Source organism: Balaenoptera borealis (assembly GCF_965194805.1).
Source record: "Balaenoptera borealis genome assembly, chromosome: 10".
In the NCBI taxonomy this organism is placed as follows: Eukaryota; Metazoa; Chordata; class Mammalia; order Artiodactyla; family Balaenopteridae; genus Balaenoptera; species Balaenoptera borealis.
In genome coordinates, this window is record NC_138874.1 from 9,404,071 (window position 1) to 9,422,498 (window position 18,428).

Genomic DNA, 18,428 nt, shown 5'->3' on the forward strand with positions numbered 1-18,428 from the left:
AGGGAAGAGACTTAAGAGACATTTATGAGGTGGAAGAGAGAGGGATGGAGAGGGGGATTTGATGATGACTTAGAAACAAGGTGGATGGTACGACAGGGAACTCTGGTGAGGAACAAGTTTGGACGGAAGAGTCATGGGTTCCCTTTAGGACGGGTTGGGTTTGAGGTGCCTGGGAAACATCCGCGTGCGTGGCGATGTCACGCTGGTAGTTGTGGGTGTCTGGCAGCTCAGAGGACAAGCCTGGACCAGAGAGATAAAGTTAGGAGAGGCAGAAAGTAACCAAGAAACCGCCCTTCACATATAGATATCACAGCGTCTGAAGCACTTCATCAGACTGCTTATTTACTTGTCTTTCTTTCTACGTCAGTGATTCTCACTTTGTTCTGCCCGTTCCTGGACGGGTGTGGCATTTTCTCCAGGAACCGTCTCTCATCGTGTACAATGACTCTCCCTTGTCTAAGGCTCCTGGAGGGTAGGAAGGTGTTGTTTATCTTTGCATCCCCGGGATGCGTTTTAGAAAGTCACTAGGTTTCTGACTGATGACTGACCAAGAGAACACATGAATCAACGATTGTGTTAGAATCTGCATAAAAGCACCAATTAGAGATATGGTTGACATCAATTTAATTTTGTAGCACCCAGTATTACAATTTAAAATAATTTCTATTTATAAAGAAAACATAAAATCATGCAGGACATCAAAATGAAGGCAGCTTAAAAAGTACAGCACGAAGATACAGAAAGGATCACAAAAATTCAGTCGTTTAGAAGCATAGCTGAAGAAGTGTCCCCCATGGAGCTTCCAAGGGTATGCCTCAAAGGAAAATGGTCACCGGCGGTCACATCAAACAGAAGAGCACGGCTCAGCTCAGGAAGCCACGAGAAGCTACCCTCTACGTTTCCAAAAGGGTTGATAAACTCAATCATTTCGTTTCGAGTTGCACCGTTGACTGCTCTGATCTCTTCGATTCAGCTGTGGAGTGATTTCCAGGAGGCATCCTCGGCTAAACATGGCCACGGGGAGAGAGAGAAGAGCCTCTCCTCCTCTGCTGTGGGTCTTCCTCTGGGTGAACTGGACCCCCAGGTGTGGCCCCCCACGCGCCCGGCACTTGGATCAGCGTCACGGCCGTGACCCTCTAAACATGAGGGAAGCAAGACTTACCCTCTCATCCATCTATACCCAAGTGCACACGGTTCAGAAGGTGGAGTCGGAATTCCCAGGTAGGAAATCATAGAACAAAGAGGGAAACTGTTTCTCAGTCAATTCCTTGGGTGCACGCAGTTCCGTATGTTTCAGTTACAAGGGCAGAAAACAGTTTCAACGTTCTTAGGGCCAAAGTGTCATTAAGTATGAAAGACAATCCAACAAATTGCTTCTGCGTGTCTAAGTGAAAAAAGGAAGCCGATGTTAGCCCGTAGCGGGGAGAGAGAAGGCCACAGGCATATAGAAGAAATCTGATTCAAGGAGTGAGGAAATGGCCCTAAAACAAGCAACACACAGAGCAGAAACATGGACCTGGAGGAGAGGAAAATTCTAAAACAGAGAAGGCAGATGTGGAAAAATGTTATAAGGAGGATAGTCGTGGCTCAAAACTAAATGAAACATATTCATTCATCTGAAAAAGGGAAAGAAAATTTGCTAGACCTTAGTTATTAGGACTGTATTTAAAATAATGTGTTTTTCTATCATATATCATAGAGGAAGAGGAAAGTCTAGTGCTCCTGGTTGAAGTCTGCTGTAACTGAGGGAGACTGATCCCTTTGCCTTTTTGCATAGAAGCCACTGTTCTCATGATGTTAAAGACGGAGCATCATTAAATTGAAAGCCAAAGAGACTAACTATCCACAGACAGCTAACCTTAAATCTCCACAGAAGAAAAGTCCTTCTGAGTGTTTAGGAAGAATCCCCAGAGTGAGGAACTGTTATTAGAGTTGCCTGTTACACATTTCATCTGAATGACGGGTGATGTCATGATGGGGACCTTCAGGGGAATGGAACCCTCATCTCAATCATGCCGGCCCCATTCCACTTCTAATATTTGTCAATTTGTAAAATAACTGCACTCTTCCTACCTTTTAGTGGGGCAACTTTTAAGGGTTCTAACATAAAACCAATAATCAGTAGAAGGTTGGTTCTAGGCTGGTCTTAAACAAGCCTGAAAGGATGGGAATAGATTTCATCCTCCAGCAGAGGGCAGTACCACATTAAAATTACTATTCAGAAAAAAACAGAGGTGCAGCATCTTTTGTCTATTACCATGCATTTCCTATATTATTATTTTTTTTTCTTTTTTGCCTCGCCAGGTGGCTTGCAGGATCTTAGTTCCCCAACCAGGGATTGAACCCGGGGCCCCTGAAGTGGAAGCACAGCGTCCTGACAACTGGACCACCAGGGAATTCCCTCTATATTATTGAGTACTTATTATTTAGTGTCACAAAAGTGGAAGACTCGTTCATACAAGTTATCTGAAATATTGATGGGCAAACCTGGCATACAGTTGAAGCCCTAACAATTTTAAATCTTATAATTTTAAATAACCCTGTGCTTTATTTTTGTCTACCTTCCACTTGAGTCTTCCTCTGTGTGTATATGTCCTGGGGGTGTGTGGTGTCTAAAACAGCTTTGCTTTCCATTCCCTTGCAAGTAGAAATTTTCTATTGCAACCAAATAAAATGCTTATTACATAGAGCCTCATCACATAACATCATAACATTGCAGATGGGAGTTTTGTTTAGAAGAGTGTATCTCGGAATTTAGCTAAAGAGATTTCATCCTTCTAATAGCAAAAGAGATTTCATCTTTCTAATAGCAAAAGGACCTCATCAGAAGCAGTTTAGTTCATAATGTGGCCAATTTAACATGGATCCCTACAGACAGTATAATAAGCAAAGCTTTAAGTATTTTTTAAATATAAATTTATTTATTTTATTTATTTATTTTTGGCTGCATTGGGTCTTCGTTGCTGCGCGCAGGCTTTCTCTAGTTGCAGCGAGAGGGGGCTACTCTTCGTTGCGATGCTCGGGCTTCTCATTGCGGTGGCTTCTCTTGTGGAGCACGGGATCTAGGCGTGCGGGCTTCAGTAGTTGTGGCATGTGGGCTCAGTAGTTGTGGCTCGCAGGCTCTAGAGCGCAGGCTCAGTAGTTATGGTGCACGGGCTTAGCTGCTCCACGGCATGTGGGATCTTCCCAGACCAGGGCTAGAACCCGTGTCCCCTGCATTGGCAGGAGGATTCTTAACCACTGCACCACCAGGGAAGCCCAAAGCTCTTAAGTATTAATGAACTTAAATAATTTCCTTTCTTTCCACTTTTGCCTTTGTCAAGTATTGGGTTGGCCAAAAGATTCATTCAGTTTTTCCCGTAAGATGGCTCTAGTAGCACTTAGTTGTCTTTAACTTCATTCGAAACAATTCTGTTAGATTGTATGTGACAGCTGTCATATCAGCGTGCATTTAAAAAAGACTTATCAAAATTGGTGAATTTTTGTGTAGCCATTTTAATATTGAAGATGGAAGAAAAAAAGCAACATTTTCAGCATACTATGCTTTACTATTTCAAGAAAAGTAAAAATGCACGGAAATGCACAAAAAGATTTGTGCAGTGTAGGGAAAAGGTGCTGCGACTGATCGAACATGTCAAAAGTGGTTTGAGAAGTTTCATGCTGGAGATTTCTTGCTGGACAATGCTCCACAGTCAGGTAGACCAATTGAAGTTGATAGCGATCAAATCGAGACATTAATTGAGAACAGTCAACATTATACCACGCGGGAGCTAGTCGACATACTCAAAATATCCAAATCAAGCGTTGAAAATCCTTTGCACCAGCTCGGTTATATTAATCGCTTTGATGTTTGGGTTCCACATAAGTGAAAAAAACCTTCTTGACCGTATTTCTGCAAACGATTCTCTACTTAAAGTAATGAGAACGTTCCATTTTTAAAACAAATTGTGATGGGTGATCAAAAGTGGATACTGTACAATAATGTGGAACGGAAGAGATCGTGGGGCAAGTGAAACGAACCACCACCAACCACACCAAAGGCCGGTCTTCATCCAAAGAAGGTGATGGTGTGTATATGGTGGGATTGGAAGGGAGTCCTCTATTATTAGCTCCTTCCGGAAAGCCAAACGATTAATTCCAACAAGTACTGCTCCCAATTAGACCAAATGAAAGCAGCACTTGACGAAAAGCATCCAGAATTAGTCAACAAAAAATGCATAATCTTCCATCAGGATAAAGCAAGACCACATGTTTCTTTGATGACCAGGCAAAAACTGTTACAGCTTGGCTGGGAAGTTCTGATTCATCCGCCGTATTCACCAGCCATGCATTCACCAGAAATGCACCTTCTGATTTCCATTTATTTAGGTCTTTTTTTTTTTTTTAATTCATATATTTATTTATTTATTTTTGGCTGCATTGGGTCTTCATTGTTGCGTGTGGGCTTTCTTTAGTTGTGGTGAGCGGGGGCTACTCTTTGTCGTGATGCGTGGGCTTCTCATTGCGGTGGCCTCTCCCGTTGCGAAGCATGGGCTCCAGGCGCACGGGCTTCAGTAGTTGTGGCATGTGGGCTCAGTAGTTGTGGCTCACGGGGCCTAGAGCGCAGGCTCAGCAGTTGTGGCGCACGGGCTTAGTTGCTCCACAGCATGTGGGATCTTCCCGGACCAGGGCTCAAACCCGTGTCCCCTGCATTGGCAGGCGGATTCTTAACCACTGTGCCACCAGGGAAGCCCCATTTATTTAGGTCTTTACAAAATTCTCTTAATGGAAAAAACTTCAATCCCCTGAAAGACTGTAAAAGGCACCTGGAACAGTTCTTTGCTCAAAAAGATAAAAAGTTTTGGGAAGATGGAATTATGAAGTTGCCTGAAAAATGGCAGAAGGTAGTGAAACAAAAGGGTGAATATGTTGTTCAATAAAGTTTTTGGTGAAAATGAAAAATGTGTCCTTTATTTTTACTTAAAAACCAAAGGCACTCTTTGGCCAACCCAATATCAGTATATTTATGCTTTTACAGTATTTATTTGCTAAAAATTAACTTTAAAGAAAGTTATTTGGGATTATTTCACAATTGAATTATAGTTCTACTTTAGTTGAGATTTACTTTTGATATTTTTGTATGTAACACAAATAAAAGTCATCCTCCATTTGGTCAAGGTCTAGAATCCAAATGAACTTTAATTAAAAACAATGTGTGGTTAAATCTCTCTCTGCTAATATCATACTCTTAATAATTAAAACTTTTCATAAGGTAAATGCGAACAGATACAGATGTCAATATGAGCAAATAATGGTAGAGTGAAATTAAAACTACACATTTTTATCAAATCCCATATTTTAAAAAAATCCCTTCTACCCTGGCATGTCCCCTATGCAATTATAATAGAAATTTAAGCTTTCATAGCCAGTGATGGAAATTATTAGCCATCAGGGCTTTCAAACTAATGCCGCCAAATGGAGAGGTGAGTGGGTGGTGCTCTGTGGTCTCACAGTTTTCCTGTAATTCCTGAATATAAAGGACAGGACTTCCCTGGTGGCGCAGTGGTTAAAAATCCGCCCGCCAAGGCAGGGGACATGGGTTCGAGCCCTGGTCCAGGAAGATCCCACATGCCACGGAGCAACTAAGCCCGTGTGCCACAACTACTGAGCCTGCACTGTAGAACCCGCGAGCCACAACTACTGAGCCCACACGCTGGAACTACTGAAGCCCACATGCCCTAGGGCCCGTGCTCCGCAGCAAGAGAAGCCACCGCAATGAGAAGCCCGCGCACCGCAATGAAGACCCAATGCAGCCAAAAAAAAAAAAAAAAAAAAGATAAGGAGCGTGCTTAGCTCTGCCCATAGCTAATCCACCTGAATTCTATGTCTTAACGTTTTGATCCAACTCAAAGATAAGTTCAGCCGACACTTATGAACAAGAGCCATGTTCAAGACATCTATGAGGATAAATTCTGCCTAAAGTCAGTTTTGAGATTGAAATCCGAAGTCTGGAATTTTGGAAACATGTCCCACAGAGGCAGTGCCAGTAGGGACCAGTGTTCCCAAGTCGGCCCACAAAAAGCTGTTAATTCAGGAACTTGTGAAGCACAGAACTGTCCGTTCTACAGAGCCTGACCACCAACAGTGTTTCCGTGAGAAAATTTTCATCATTTTCCGGATTTCAACTCGGGGATGTTAGGAACTGGTTCTTGATTTTATTTGCAGCTGTGGCCCTACTGGGGGGAGTTAGAAGCCCATCTCCTTCAGCTGCCGTTCTGACCACCAAGAGTGGCCCTTCCATCGCCTCCTCCCAGGCTGCCCTTCATTACTGCAGGTGGAGGGAGACTGTGGAAATAAGGGAAGCCCTCCCACCCGCCCTCCACCGGATGATGCTCAAGCTGGGGGTGGATGTGCCATCTGGAGGTCAAGGCCTGGAGGGCGAGGAGGAAGGCGCAGGCTGGGGAGAGGAGCAGAAAGGGGTTTTCGCTCCCATTCTCTGCCCTCTCCCCTCCCCCACTGCCTCTAGGGTGGTCACAGACCCCGCAGGCTGGGGTCGAGCTGAGGTGACAAGTCTGTCTGGGTGGAGAGGACTGTGAAGGGAGGCGTGAAGGGAGTCCCCAGCTGCAAGGGAAGGGAAGGGACCTTCGGGGGGCTCCTGGCCAGGCAGCAGTGAGCAGGACGTCTGGCAGGCTAGGACCCGCTCCTTCTATCCCAAGGTGGTGTCAGGATGAAAGGCGGGTCTGGTACCACAAAACACTAAATAATCACAACCTTTCAGCTCCATTTCCCTAAAATGTCCATAACAAATGCCAAAGGCTCATCTATACTTTCCCACAGTACATTCTGGGCTAACACATGAGAACATGTCACACGCAGCCTAATGAGAACACGGTACATAAAATCAAACTCCTAGAAGGTAAGAGCGCCCTTACAAGCTCTGTACGGTGCCTGGAACACGGCTGACAATCAATACACAGCAACCACTCCCTAGACGTCAAGTTGCAGAAGACCCCATTTTTTAAAAATCTCTACATTTTATTCCTGGCTGTTACTTTGAGTACATCTTTTGATAAACCTGACATTTATCTGCTAAATCTGACAAGACGAGCTAGGTGTGACTAGCACTGACTGAATCAGAAGTGATAAGTGAGTCTCTATAGTAATTTTGCAAGTTTAGAGTTTACATTTGACGGTGAGGCTGACTATATACCAGCAACCTCATAAGAACTGCTCTAACTGCTAGCGGGAAAAAATGTCAGTGGTTTAGGAAACAACTTTCTTTTGAGTTAATCCTAATCTCCCTTGTACTCCAATCAATGTCATTCATCATTTTTGCTTATTTTAGTCAGGGATTTAAACAGAATCCTCCCAAATTGGACAAAGTGCCTTAATTTTCTAAACCTATAGCCAAAACCAAAGAGCACTTCTATGAAATCATCAAGTAAACCAAGGCTTCTCTCTCCCTCCCCCCGCCCACCCCCCAAACCTAGAAAATTCTCTCTAATAACAAACCCTCCCATCCACCCCACCTTCCACAGTAAACCATCAAACAAGAACATGGTATATTCTTTGGACCCAATTTTTCATTTGGTTTAAAATCCTTTGAAATTTAGGTTTTAATGCATAGCTTCCTTCCCAGTATCACCAGTAAAGATTTCTCTTTCTTCGCTAAAGTGCTGTGTAGTATTATTGGGCCCTGTTTTAAGGTGGGGTAGTAGGTGCTAGACAGGGTTGCATTTCACCCACAGGCCAGGTAATTTTTCTTAACTGAGCTTTCTCTCGGGGGTGAAACACTCAGCCTGATATACAAGACATAAAAGTAAATATTAAATTAGTTTTTAAAAAGGTAAGGGTACCAAAAGGGCCTACTCTTTGTCAACACCTTTCCCATGGTCCTTATTACCCTGCTAACTCCTGACTCTGTCCTCCCAATCACCATCGGTTTTTGCATTTCTTTCAAAAATACTCAAGCAAAGTCCTCTTTGATAGTGCACAGATTATACAAGTATTTGAATAAGAAAGATGGCATGTGTCCTGAAGAGTATCACCACGCAATGCCAGCAGCCTGTGAATTCACCTAAGTACTCTACAACAAAAAGAGTAACAGACTAAAGGGAAACTTCTCTCCATGGTTTTCTTCTAAGCTGTGGGAGTGTCATTAATCATAAAGGATCTTGTGGATGAGGACTTTTAGTTCTGACTTCAGTCTTCAGTTTTTAAGGGAGAGGATACTTTTATTTTCATCATGGCATGAATCCACTCTGATTGTAGCTTTGGCCCTGGTCCCTATAGGAGCCTACAACATATTTTTCCCAACTCCAGATTCAAATATTAAATAAAAACAGATGTGCAAAACTAAAGGAAAATCCGCCACCAAAAACATACCCTACCCTCCACAAAACCACCAGCTTTGGGGAAAACCAAGGTCCGCTGTCCCACGTCCTTCGCCTAAACTTAAAAAAGAACAGATTCACATTGCTCCTTAACCTGGGCTCGTCTCAATGTCCGAAGAGGCCGATGAGAAGAAGCCGAGGTCTAGAAGTTCCTGGGGTGCTCTCCACGCCCCCTCCTGGGCCATTCTTCGTCCACCCACCTGCGCAGGACCTTCTCCACGTCGGCCCTGTGGTAGAGCCGGCAGAGCTCCATCAGCTGGCCCACCGTCCTCTGACTGTTCCGGAGTAAGAACTCCAGGGTGGGGCTGTGGGGCCGCTGCTCCAGGAAACACAGTTCATCGTAGGGCATGCCCCACTTGCTTGCGAAATTCCTCCAGTTTTTGACTGTTGGGTGACAGGGATCCAGCTTTATCCTGATCACGTCTAGTAAGTCCTGGTCATTGAGCAAGTCGCTGATGGTGGGGGCCAGGAGCGAGCAGGAGGAACAGGTACAGTTTTCTGCGCAGGACGCGTCCTTGCTTGTATCTGCGGGGACAAACGATACGGTCCACGTGTCAGCAAGAGGCCCAAGAGGCGCGCTCATCTCTTCCGTCCTTTACTTTCCCGCTGAATGGTTCATAGCGTCAGTGTAAGTACCACAGCGCATCTTACAGAGATTATTTCAGGATACTCATTTCTACATACTCACCAATAATGTGTTCTTCTTTATGGCCAAGGATGGCTGCTTTGCCGGAAGCGGTGGCAAGATTTTATAAAGCCAGTTTTCCTTTCTTTCTGAGACTCTCTGTCGCCCAGGCTGTGCATTCGTGAGACTGCTGGCCAGAACGAGGGCTCCAAGGAGCAGAGCTTTCTCCGTGGGCAAACCGGCAGTCCAGGGGTGTCGGACTCTGCCATCTCACGAGAAACCAGCCCATCCTCAACCCTCACCCCTTTCAACTTACAAGTCAGCCCTGACAGCTTCTTAATGCCAAGCACAGCATGTTAGGGTGTAAAGGATTGCACAATTCTTTAAAAGGTCTTTTAAAAAAAAAAAAAATACACACACACCCAAAACTGGAATATCCACTCCATATGCATTATTTGAAAATGAGTGATAATTGATAATGCCAGAAAACTTACTTTTTAGATTTATGGCCACCTTATCATGCCTTTGCCTTTATCTCTGTTTTCTTCACCCATGGGGTTGCCTTTGAAGTGAAGCCAACACCCTGAGGTGCGCAGCAGGTGGGACGAGTGGGTGGCTTTGAGCTCAGCCTCAGCAAGAGCAGCCCCAGCACGGAGGAAGGACAACCTTCCCCATCAGTCATCTTTGGCCTCATGCAGTACCCGGCAGCATGTTAGCAGGAGGGTGAAGTTAGTAGGTAAGCAGTGAGTAAGTCAGAGGTAAGAGGTTAGCAGGTAAGAGGCAAACCAGTTATAGTAAAATTGTAAGCAGGGTCTATACAGCATGGCAACCCAAGCGACTTAAAATATGCAACAGCACTGGGTCTCCTGAGCCCTCTGACCAGGGACATTAACAGCCAAAGGTGACACTAGAGATCACTGGCTTGGAGAATTCTGGGAGGTTATGATGACCTTTTCTACACTGAGCCGTGTGGACTTCCCAACTTCGGAAAGTAAAGAATTCAGAAAAAGGGACTCACTTTGGTGACTGTAAAATTGAGAACCAGCAATTTTGAGGCAAGCACAAAGTAAAAGATAACAAGAGCCGTGAAAATTATGTTCATTCTCTTTGACCTACTAATGTAACTTCTGGGAATCCAGCCTAAGGAGATCATCTAGAATATGTATATACACGAACATTTTAAGTACAGTTTATTCATAGTACCCATTTTTTAAAAAACAGTGTAAAAAGTTAGGGGACTAGTGGAATAAATTATAGTACTACTTGATGGGATATTATTTAAGTAATTATGAAGACTACGTAGCAACCTAGAAAATGTTTGTGCTCTCACATTAAGTGGAAAACGCAAGATGTGAGGAATTTACGTACTCATTAAAACTATGGAAAAAGTTTCTGTTAATATTACTATGGAAGGAAATGTACAAAAATAATAATAGCTGTTGTGGTTAATGTGGTAGGATTATGTTTCTATTTTCCAAACTTTCTCTAGTGGTGGTGTATTTCTATGATAACTAAAACAAGGTATTACATTAATAAATATATTGTTTAGCACAGAGAAGGGTTAGCAGTGGAGTGAGTCTCCTCTTTGCCAAGCTTTACTTAGGCCTTTGAGCCCACCCCTTACTTCTTTCCCCATGATTTGTTTCATCAAATATCTCCTTTCCTTCCCCTCATCTCCAGCCACCCAACTCTACTGATTCTCTTTCCTTCATCTACAAATATGTACAGGGCTCCTCTATCATAAAAAATAAGAACCTCAAATTGCCCTCCTCTGGCTTCATAACTCACTGAAGTGACTTTCTCTTAACTCTTATTTACTGTTTTTATAAAATGTATTTGTTTATTTTTTTTTTTTTTTGGCAGCACCACACGGCACGTGGGATCTTAGTTCCCTGAGCAGGGATCGAACCCGTGGCCCCTGCAGTGGAAGCGTGGAGTCTTAACCACCCGCCAGGGAAACCCCAATTTACTATTAAACTTCTAGAAGGAGAATTCAAAACCTGTTGCTTCCAATGCCTCATCAGGTTCTTAATCTTCACCTTCTTTGGCTTTGAGCAGCATCTGACCCAGCCTAGTTCTTGCCAAACCCTGTAGAGACTGGACCCAGTTCCCTACACCACAACTGTGGGCCAGAGTCCAGTTCTGATGGGGTAGAAGAGTCCAGAGAAGCAGATCCCCACCTGACTTTGAGGATCACCCAGACCTCCTGCTGCTGCTAACGCCCCCATCACACCAGCTCCCCTTGGATCTGGCTGCCTCTGGAACTGGGCCCAAGACTCTTTTGCCCCTTTGGACACTGTCTATTGCACTGCAGGCTGTGTTTTCCCTGAAGGTTCCTTCTGAAAGCCAAGCCCCATATCCCCAGGCATACCCTACCATGTCCTGGACACATGCCTTCTCTTGTCAGCTTGATATGCTAAGATCCCAGCCGGTCTCATTGCTGAGTCCTTGGGAGTTCCAAGGAAGCGCTCCAGCCCTGTTCTCAGCCCAAAGTTTTCCCCTTCCACGTTCTCTCTCTTTGGTCACCTTCTCCACTCCCAACAACCTCTACAAAACTCTCCCACTAGAACAGAAGACCCTTTCTTTTTGCATCTGCAGGACCCAGTACAGCCCTTGGCATACAGTAAATGCTTAACCAACGTGGACTGAATGAGTGAGTGAATATATGAATGGTCAGCCCTGCCCACTCACTTGGGCTCCAGAACTGACTACTGGAAAGCTCCTCTTGATGTTCAGAAGACATCGCCAACTCAAAGGACCCAAAACAGCACTTAAATTTCTCCTGCTGTGCACCCAAATCACCTCAAGTCCCCTATTTACACTTGCAGTTTCCCAGCATCCTTACAGACTTCTTCACTCTATCCAACCAGTTACCAGGGTCCCAGCCTCCCCTGGAAGCTCTCCACACCTCTCTTACTATTCCCCGTGAATTCCTTGAATATAATCTGGGCTCCAGAGAAGGGGGACTACTCAGTTCCCTGAACAGACCACCTGTATTTTCTTTTTTTTTCAAAGTTTAATTAAACAAAAAGAAAAAAACTAATATAAGCTCAGTGTAGAACATTTAAAAATTATATACAATTGTGAATTCTGTATAAACTTGAACATTTAGGGTTTTCCCACATTTTCAAGACTATGAGTAACAATTTGATGCAGATCCTTACATATAAAAATTTTGGGCACATCTTTAACCATCTCACCAGAAATGGGATCATTAGGCCAAAAGTTATGAGCATTTTTAGGCTATCAACGCATATACACTAAATTGCTTTCCAGAAATAAATGCTGCACCAATTTATACTCCAAACAGAGTATAGTGATGGTGCTTATCTCACTTCACTTTTGTCAGCACCAAATATTACTTTAAAAAATCTTTGTCAGTTGCATAGGTGGAAATTAACAAAGATTTCCTCCATGCCTTTTCTGGTATTTTCTCTCTGATCAGTTATCTATCTCTCTTCTTTCTCTCGCCCTTTCACTGAACTTCCTCTAACTGGACATCCCTTCAGCTACTGAACTTCATCCATTCTATAAAACCCACCTCAGATACACCCCTTCATGAAATCCCCCAGCTCCTGCCTAGAATGCTGTCTCACCCAGAATCCCATCATTTTGTTTGCATCTCCTGACTCTGCCTTGCAGTGAGATACTCTGTATGGTTTTTGTTGTTGTTTTTGTTCCTCATTTACCTTAAATGCCCTGAGAACAGATCCATATCCTTCTGTAGTATGTCCCACATCTTACAGCTCTAAAATGTTCAATTACATTTACATGTAATATAGTGAGAGTTATTCTTCAGCTTCATTAATAACGGTGTACAAAGAAATAAGACTTTAGCTACATGGTGGGACAGAAGTTTATTTATTTAAAAAAAAAAGAACTGTCTAATGGTGAAGGTGGTTTTGCAGTAAAAGGGGGAAACTGCAATTTTCTTTGTGCCTATTTAAAGGTAGGGTCAAAATAATATTCTGTCAAGTGGAAAAGAAAGCAGCTTACCAAAGGGTATGTATAATTCAGTTTTTGTAAAAACAAAGTAATACAGTCATTTATATCCACATAAAGTATATGTTATGCACACATTCATGGGCATAGAAAAAATCTGGAAGTACATATAACAACAATGTTAACAATGGATATTTCCTAATTTTCTATAGTTACTGCGTTTATTTGGGTACTTAAAAATATTTTTTAAATGTCACAGAAAAATAAAGTAGGATTTACACCTCTAAGTCCAGAATTAAATGTATTAGTGTCTGAAAGTCTGCTCTGTATTACCTCCATAAGACTCAGGGTTGGCAATGTTTTCTCCTTTACTGTCAAGAAGAAGAATGAAAACATCATTAAGGATTCTGTGAAGCTCCTCTAAGCCTTCTAGTGTATAAGAAGCTTCTATTTCTTGGAACAACTACATAGACCACAAAATTATCAGTTTGTTTTAAAATATATGATGTGTCAAAAAGTCTATTGATGTTTTCCTTTTGTATTTTCAATGACACAAATGCTAAGCCATTTAGTGAACTGGAATCTACCGAAACCACCAACAGTCGTGAATTTAAAGTTGCCTTTTAGAATCATAAACTATAATTAGCTCTCTGAGGACTTAAACAGAGAAACGTGTTTCTTTTCCTATGAAATACATCTTGTCCTGCCCTGCTATAAACACCTATCATGTAACAGTGCACATGAAAGGAAAGATTGGGTGATGCCTTGGGGAAGAAACAATCGTGGAGAGAGACAGACTTAGGACCAAAGAAGTTTTCATCAGAAATGGGGAAAAATGGGATTATTATTTGATGCTTCTCAATAGCAAGCACAGGATGGCTGTAGAGCAGAAACTCAAAAACTGTTTACTAAATGAATGAATGAGAACTGTGCTTTCTCCTCAGGAGACAAGGTAGGTTTCTTACTACTGTTTGATGAATTTTAGGACCTGAAAAGAGAATTACTAGTAAAGGGAAGAGAATGTTGCTGATGTCTGCTGGCAGTTAACAGATACAGTGGAAAATAGAACAGAATTGGCCTTCAAATACAAGAAGACGGATTGACTCTAGATTTGGGGGAAGGAAAGGAGAGTGTTATTGAGAAAAGAGAAGTTAATTATGTATAAAAATTCACTTAGATTCTCTAACAAGTAGGGTCCTCACTTGTCATATTTTGACACTTGACTTGGGTATTTTCCACCGATGCAAAACAAGAATGTATTACACCATTAATTTATGATGACTTCTTATTGTAGCGGTCAAAACCCTGGAAGGACTTGCCCTCTGTAAGTTCAGTTTGAGTACTGGCTTAAACTAAGGAAGGATTTGTCAGCGGAGAAAGGGCCAAATTTCTCAGCGATTTTCATCACCACAGTAACTGTCATTTATCCAATGCCTAACGTATAACCGGCCCTGCACTGAGTCCTTTACACACATAATCCTGAAGCATCCGATTCTGCATGTGTATCAGATGGGGCCCGTCAAACCCTGGTGCTCCAGCTTCCCAGAGCTTGACTGCTCATGGCACTGAACATCCATGGACTTTAGATTCCTCATCTATCACATGGAGATAATAATTCCTACAGCTCATGAATTAAATGAGATAAACGATGTGAAAGCATTTTTGTCAAGTCTTATGTAAATGTTATTTAATGATGTTAGGTTTTACTTTTTTTTAAGTAGACTGGAAAAAAAAGAATCCCCATGTCATCTGGCCTCTGTTGACACCTCCTAGCTCACCACCTTTTCTACTGCTCCTCACTGCCCACACTTGTCCCTAGAACACTAAACTCAATGCCGCCTCAGGACCTTTGCACCAGCTAGTTCTGTCTCCTGGAGTCCTCCTTCCTCAGATCTCCACATGGCTGGCTTCTTTGCATTATTTAGACCTTGGTGCACCTTCTTAGCTAAAGCAGCATCCTTTCCCTGCAGGCAAAACCCACTGTACTCATTTATTTTCCTCAAGGCACCTACCACCACATGAAATTACTTATTTGTGTTTATTGTCTGTCACTCCCAACTAGTATATAAGCTCCAAGAGGAAAGGGATGTAGATGTCTGATGTCACCACTTCATTCCAGGCACATAGTAGGCACTCAATAATGTCTGCTGAGTAAATCAAATGAATGAAGAATGGGACACAGAGAAAGAGTCAAATTAGAAACTTCTGGGCAGCCTATGAAGAACTATCTAGAGATTTTCAGACGAACTGAAAGTTTTTTTGTTTTATAAATTGAATCACTGCTATTTTATTTATTTATTTATTTATGGCTGTGTTGGGTCCTCGCCTCTGTACGAGGGCCCTCTCTAGCCGCGGCAAGTGGGGGCCGCTCCCCACCGCGGTGCGTGGGCCTCTCACCATCGCGGCCTCTCTTGTTGCGGAGCACAGGCTCCAGACGCGCAGGCTCAGCAATTGTGGCTCACGGGCCCAGCCGCTCCACGGCATGTGGGATCTTCCCAGACCAGGGCTCGAACCCGCGTCCCCTGCCTTGGCAGGCAGATTCCCAACCACTGCACCACCAGGGAAGCCCGAACTGAAAGTTTTTTAGTGCTGAGTATATACAAGGCAGAAGAAAGATGACTGGTTGCTATGGAGACAGAGTACACTGAGTACCACAGAGATTATCCACATGAGCTTTAGAGGCGTGCTGACCGACTGTCAATACAATTGACACTGTGCAGGTGTGCAGCTTGGACAGGTTAGTGAGCTTGCTAATGCCATGGCCTCCCTCTCTGAACAGGGAGAGCGATACCTATTTCATAAGGTTGTTGAGAGGATTAAATGATATCATCCCTTAAAGCCTCATCCTAGTGCATGATAAGTATGCAACAAAGAATTAGTAACTGCGGGTAAGGAACCATAACCAACAGCCTTTTTTAAAGCAGTGGTTCTCAACCCTGGCCAAAAAATGGAACTCTCTGACCCCCCTTACCCTGCCCCTCCTGCAAAGATTTACAAAATCCTGATGTCTGGTGCCACCCACGAGATCCTTATTTATTTGGTCTAGGGTACAGGCAGGACATGGGAATTTTTTTTAAGCTCTCCTGACAATTCTAATGTGCAGTCAGGGTTGAAAACCATTGCCTTAAAGACATCTACAGAGTAAGTTCTTAGTCAGAAGGGCCTGCCAAGAGTAGATTTTGGAATGACAGCTACTTCTCTTTGAAAGATACCGTGTCTGCTTGGTGATTAGGAGTCTGTGGATAGATAATACTTCCCTACACTCACAAGCAGAAGAATGGATTTTCCTGCGGGGCTTTTTTTGCCCTTCTCCCACTATTCTTCATCCTCTCTCTCACACACATTTTTCATCAAACCTTAAAGAAGAGTTCAGAAATCAAGCATGTTCATCGACAAGGTATGTCTATGTCATTTAAAGCAAAGTAAGAAACAGTTCATGTCCAATGATGCAGTGTCTAACTCTCAAGTTTGAGGCTGGCAGGTTATAAAATGCTGGTCAATTAACAGTTAATTGGAACAAGATGCAGAATTCACAAGGGTCATGATTGGTTGAGCCTAGAAAATGGCTTCAGTCAGGATGTCAGCAGTGGATCACAGATTGACTTAATGTATCTCCCTGCAGGGGACATGCCGTTTTATCTTGTACGTCCTGGCTTTTCAAGAGCGATTACCACACTGGTGTTTTCCTCCAAAGTGCTCAGTGCCACTGCTGGCTCTCAGATCGTTTATAATAATGCTCCTCACGATAACTAGGTCTTGAGTTAGCTCAAACAATTAAATAGTAAACATTTTATACTGGCAGCTTTGCAAACAGCAAAACATTGTGGTTCTAAAATAAAATAACTGTCTCCTAGGTGTCTATTAATTATGAGATTTGGAAAATACCAACAAGTGTCAAAAGTACGGTCAAATACTTCTGCAGTTATGTTTGTTAAGGGTGTAAATTCATGCTTTTTTCTGTGTATGGTGTCCGATGTGGTTGGAAATAAATATATTTAAAATGCCAGTTTACGGCTTTGAGAAATCACTGGGGTGCCCACACACCACACGACTCATCAGAGGTAGTTATTTGCTATGAGCTGGAAAATGATGAAGAATTATTTTTATCTATTAAGAAACTGACCCAAGGGCTTTTGGTGGGTGTTTGATCTCTTAACCAAAGGGAAAAACAATATGGTTTCATTTTCCCTCTCTGAAATACCCTTTTAAGAAGACATCAAGTTGCTAACGTCACTGGGGAGGCTAATTGACAAACTGGATGGATCTTGGCTAGTAAACCACGCAGGGCCATTCTGTCATCAAACAAAACTGGAGTGTAGAAGGCACGTTTAAAAAAAAAGAAACACACATAAGAAAGGACACAGGTTAAAATTCAACATAGAATTTTACATGAATTCTGAAATTATGTGACACAAACATATTTACTAAGTGTCACTTTATGGACCTAATTTGAAAAAAATGAAAATCCTATTGTACATTCACTTCTATGGGGAAATTAGGTTTAGATTAAGCAAGTGCTGAATTATACAAGGTCGTCAGAAAAGTCAGTCTTGAAAAACAGGTAACTGTGGAGAATAGGTGGGGAGGCGGGTCATGGTCCAGGTGATAAATACCGCCACCAGAAGGGAGAGCAAGAAGAGGTTTTTAACTTTACTATTTGGGAGTTTTGCATTTTTTGTTTGTTTTTATAACTGAGGCTTATTCCTTTAATGCCCAAATGTTTTCACTTTGAAAAATTGCCTGAAAACATTGTAAAACTTTAATGTCTCCTGGGGGCTTGCTTCTGTATTCAATGGTTCCACCCAGGGGGCTTTGCTTTTCTAGTAGTAGCTGATTCTGAATTGTACTCTTATTCTCTCCTTGATTACAAACTGTCATTTCTCACTCTGGTCAATTCCCTCCTTCTATCCTAGAGCCCTCCGTTCTCCCCATATTCCTTATTTTAACCAGATATAAACTGGATTGCAGGTAACTAAGGTTTTCAAATTGCAAGAATTAAATAAAAGCCAGGCTCTGAGTTAAGGCTTGACCAAGGGCCTGATGCGGGGAAAGCAGCAAGCTTCTGGGAAAGGTGTTTCAGCGGCTCGGAGGCTGACTCTGTGGGAGTCGGGGTGGACCTTGGCTTTGTTCCAGATGGAAACTCTGAGCTGGAAGCCTGACCTTCACCCCCATGTGTGACACTCAGATATTCAACGCGTGTGCTACTCAGGCGATGCGTCTGACCAATAGAGAGGCAGCCTGGTCTGGTAGCTGGTGGGGACAGGAGTGTTGGGTCTGGCCTGGGGCTTGACTCCCACTTAGGACCTATGTGATGGGGCACCAGCCACGGGACCCAGGGCTACTTGTGTTGCATCCACCTGGTGAAGAAAATAACTGGACCCACAGAGTTGTCATGAACGCTTTTTTTTCTGAGTATATCTCTAAAAGTGCTTGAAGGGGGCCTGGTACATGGCAAATGCTAAATTAGTGTAAGTAAAACAATAAGATAA

General features: G+C 42.9%; 1 protein-coding gene across 5 annotated transcripts in view; it reads right to left on the reverse strand.

Annotated features, from left to right (window-relative positions):
- Nucleotides 1-1,274: 1,274 nt before the first annotated feature.
- Nucleotides 1,275-18,428, reverse strand: part of EDARADD (EDAR associated via death domain) — a 59,665-nt gene continuing 42,511 nt past the window's right edge. For 4 of the 5 annotated variants that reach the window (XM_082407733.1, XM_082407731.1, XM_082407735.1 and 1 more), the window contains exon 6: nucleotides 8,188-8,897. In XM_082407733.1, the coding sequence (XP_082263859.1) occupies nucleotides 8,515-8,897 (383 nt within the window). In that variant the 3' untranslated portion in view covers nucleotides 8,188-8,514. Of the gene's footprint in view, nucleotides 1,385-8,187; nucleotides 8,898-18,428 lie in introns of those variants that run through there. The other variant, XM_082407732.1, reaches the window with a different exon arrangement.